The 3,323-nt window shown below is 26.4% G+C and overlaps 1 protein-coding gene across 1 annotated transcript; it reads right to left on the reverse strand.

The window, feature by feature from the left end:
- Nucleotides 1-452: 452 nt before the first annotated feature.
- Nucleotides 453-2,525, reverse strand: LOC119685087. The gene is made up of 3 exons (XM_038099288.1): nt 2,379-2,525; nt 2,154-2,321; nt 453-611 (listed from the first exon to the last, which is right to left on the reverse strand). Exons 1-3 carry the CDS (start codon nt 2,523-2,525, stop codon nt 453-455), a joined length of 474 nt encoding a protein of 157 aa, XP_037955216.1.
- Nucleotides 2,526-3,323: the final 798 nt, after the last annotated feature.

Raw genomic sequence — 3,323 nt, forward strand, 5'->3', positions numbered from 1 at the left:
AATTACGGAAAAAGCTGATGTAAACAGATTGAGTAATTAATTTAACTCAAATCAATCACTATTTTATTATGGTAATATGGGGTAATTTTACAAACTTAAACAAAATAGAACTGTATCGTTTTGTTGTAAACCCATTTTTCATATTTTTACATTTCGGGTACTTTTTATGAACTATATATAAACACAAATATATGTTTATGTAACAGAGATCAAAAACTTACCTTACTTATTATTCAAAAAATTGACTTTTAACAATATAAAACTCAATAAAAAATGAATAGTTTTTCTTATACATATATACTTATACGAGTATATAATTCAATAGTTATTTAAAAAACCTTTTCGTTAGCCTTTATTTTTTTTTAAATAACATTAAATTTGCTTCGTATTAAAATATTAAAAAAAAATTATTTAAGACTTGATTAATTATTCTTATATAAAATAATTACTGATTATTTATCGTTCTCAACGGTTCTAATAAAAATTATAAAATCGGCTTTATGAATATTGAAAGCATTAATTTTGAAATCCAGCCTATATTCTCCAGTGGGTAGAGGTAGTAATCGTAAATATTCATCCTTGACCACTAAATTATGAATTATGATGTCATGCTGAGAAATTTAAAAAGTTTTTAAATATTATGAATAAAATAACATAATATTAAATCGAAATATTTTTAATATAAATAATATATCCAATTATAATACAAATATATCTTCAAGTACGAAGACGGAGTAATTTTACCCATCTTTGTTTATATAAACTATATAGATATTCAGTCTTCCGCCACCTCTCTTAAATCGGCTTATAGACATTTTATTCAATTTATTTGAAAATATATATTTAAAAAATATATATTTAAAAAATATATATTTAAAAAATATATATTTAAAAAATATATAAAAAAAGTCTTGCGCGAATGTACTAAGGTACATTAAAGAACCGCTCAGGTATATTTTAAATCAAGTCTATTTTATCGAAGGCTGGCGAAGGCTGGATTATTCAAATTTATTGGAGCTATCTTAAGAACTAATCTTATAAGATCTTATTATTATTTCTAACAATATAATTATAAATCCCATAATCTACATTATCTTAATCTACATTATTTTATTGCTCTGCAGTTTTTTTTTTTTAATAAATATTGGTAAGAACTGTTAACTGACTAAATTGAACATTGTTTGACGATCGCTGGATCGATTATACACAAATATGGTTAATAATGATGAAGTTACTCTGTTGAAGGGGATATATGCCGATGAAAAAATTTATTTGTTGCCGAAACTAGAAAAATTCCCAAAGTACATAAAAAAATATCATGGGTTAATATATCCGAATAGTTAATAACACTGTATGAAAAATTCGAATAAACATTCATGGCACGAATTAGGTTTGGCTATTGGTTACTAAATACAAGAATGAAATACCAATAAGTCCAAAATACTTTAAATATCTTAAAATTATATATTAACAGAGTTTATAAAAAGAGTTGTCATAAAAAGAGTCACTATTTTCTCAAGACAAGCGAGACCTATCTAACTCCTGTACAATTTTTTACGTTATAGCATTGTGCTAGAAAATGGAGCTTTAGTCGAGAGAAAGAATGAGTTCACTCGCCAACATTGATTTTAATAACACCTTCTTAAAGATAGTGATCTTATTGATCAGGATGACCGGATCGTTATTCTCAAAGCCTTTCCATACTTATCCAGTCATATATTGTAATTAGCACTTACTCACTCACACAATTGTATATATCTATTTAATGACATTACCTTAACTAATACGCATATTCGTTGAATAAGTTATTTCATAAAATAACATATAGTTTAATTTACAAAAACTAAATTTAAAATATAATATCAGGGATTTAAGCGATTCGCATTTTATACTGTGGAACCGTGGATAAATAGGACTAAGTGAATCCTTGGACTTCCGTCATAATCTATAACTTAAACTAGAATAAGAGCCAGCCTTATCAAAAAAAAGAATAAAATACCCAATATATTTATATTTAAATGGTGCTATTTAGTCTCAAAATATACTTATATATGAAATATATACTTTCTCGTTCGAAATGGGTTAATGAAAAAAAAAATATGCCGAAACCTTACTCATTAGATAGATTATAGAAATTTGAATATTAAATTTACCTCATAAGGGCAGGTATGGTTTAAGTTTGAAGACTTCATGACAAAGTCCAAAAATATTTTCATAAAAGGATAACGCGTACGATGAGCCATAAACTCGCAAAAATTCGCCGTAATATTATACATAAATGGTCGGTAACCACTGGCACGCTTCCAGAGACTCATATTTACCTTTAAAAAAGTGTTTAAACAAAATAAAAATATAATTTAACTTTATTTAACACTGACTGTCACATTATAAACGGGTACTTGATGCAATTTTACATACACATTCAGCGCAATTATGCTACGTTTTAGCACTTTTAACTCACAGTTTTTATACTCTAGGAAGGATTTGTCATAGTCATTGCACTTCACATTTGTTAATTTTATCATTGCATTTACTTTTACATATTTTTCACTTAAATTTATTGCTATTAATATAATAATAATAATATTTAGAATATATTTCACTTTTAGGAAACTCATTTCTAATATCAAAATAAAATATTTAGCTCTTTATTTGGCAATTATGATAGAAGCACTAAATACTTTAACTATTCTACAAAATAAGCAATTATTCACTAATTATTATTTGACTATTTTAATTTGAACCTATCTTTATGCACGAGCAGTTTTTGTAAAAGATTTATTTTGAATACCCTACATACTGTTGTAAATTAAACTTACTCATATTATTAAGTTTGTCGAAATGTTTGTTACACAATAAGTGAGGCATCGGAAACTTATGCCGTTTTCGATTGGTAAATCTGGGTTAACTTTTTTTTTGTCGAGATTCACTTGTAGAGCAATTTTCAGTTTCGAATGGTAAATCTCGAGCGAAATATATAACACACGAGATTCATTTAAAACACTCTAGAGTTTAACATAGAGTAGAGTAGAATGATTACTCTGAAATTAACAACTGTTTTATATGACTTGATAAATAAAGTAAGATTTACTAAGTCTACTAAGACTACTCCAAAAATGTTATATTATAAAAATGTTCGATTAGACAACAAAACTTGACAGATCGAGAGTAAATCTAGTTTGCATCTAGATCTACCAATGGGAAACGGAATTCGTAAATCCCAAACATTAGTTAGTGATTTCACACTAACTTTATTTGCATCCGGGTTTATGAGATTTATTATGTTAAAGCTGTTTTGAGCTAGTGCACTTAAGCATTTATGC

The sequence above is a fragment of the Teleopsis dalmanni genome, chromosome 1, assembly GCF_002237135.1.
Source record: "Teleopsis dalmanni isolate 2A chromosome 1, ASM223713v2, whole genome shotgun sequence".
Taxonomy (NCBI): domain Eukaryota; kingdom Metazoa; phylum Arthropoda; class Insecta; order Diptera; family Diopsidae; genus Teleopsis; species Teleopsis dalmanni.

Excerpts from the sequence above, each read along its gene's own strand:
- LOC119685087 (XM_038099288.1), bottom strand. The coding sequence starts at position 2,525 with ATGATAAAATTAACAAATGTGAAGTGCAATGACTATGACAAATCCTTC. Across the intron at positions 2,322-2,378 it reads TACCCGTTTATAATGTGACA|GTAAATATGAGTCTCTGGAA; the intron begins GTCAGTGTTAAA and ends ACTTTTTTAAAG. Across the intron at positions 612-2,153 it reads ACCATACCTGCCCTTATGAG|CATGACATCATAATTCATAA; the intron begins GTAAATTTAATA and ends TAAATTTCTCAG.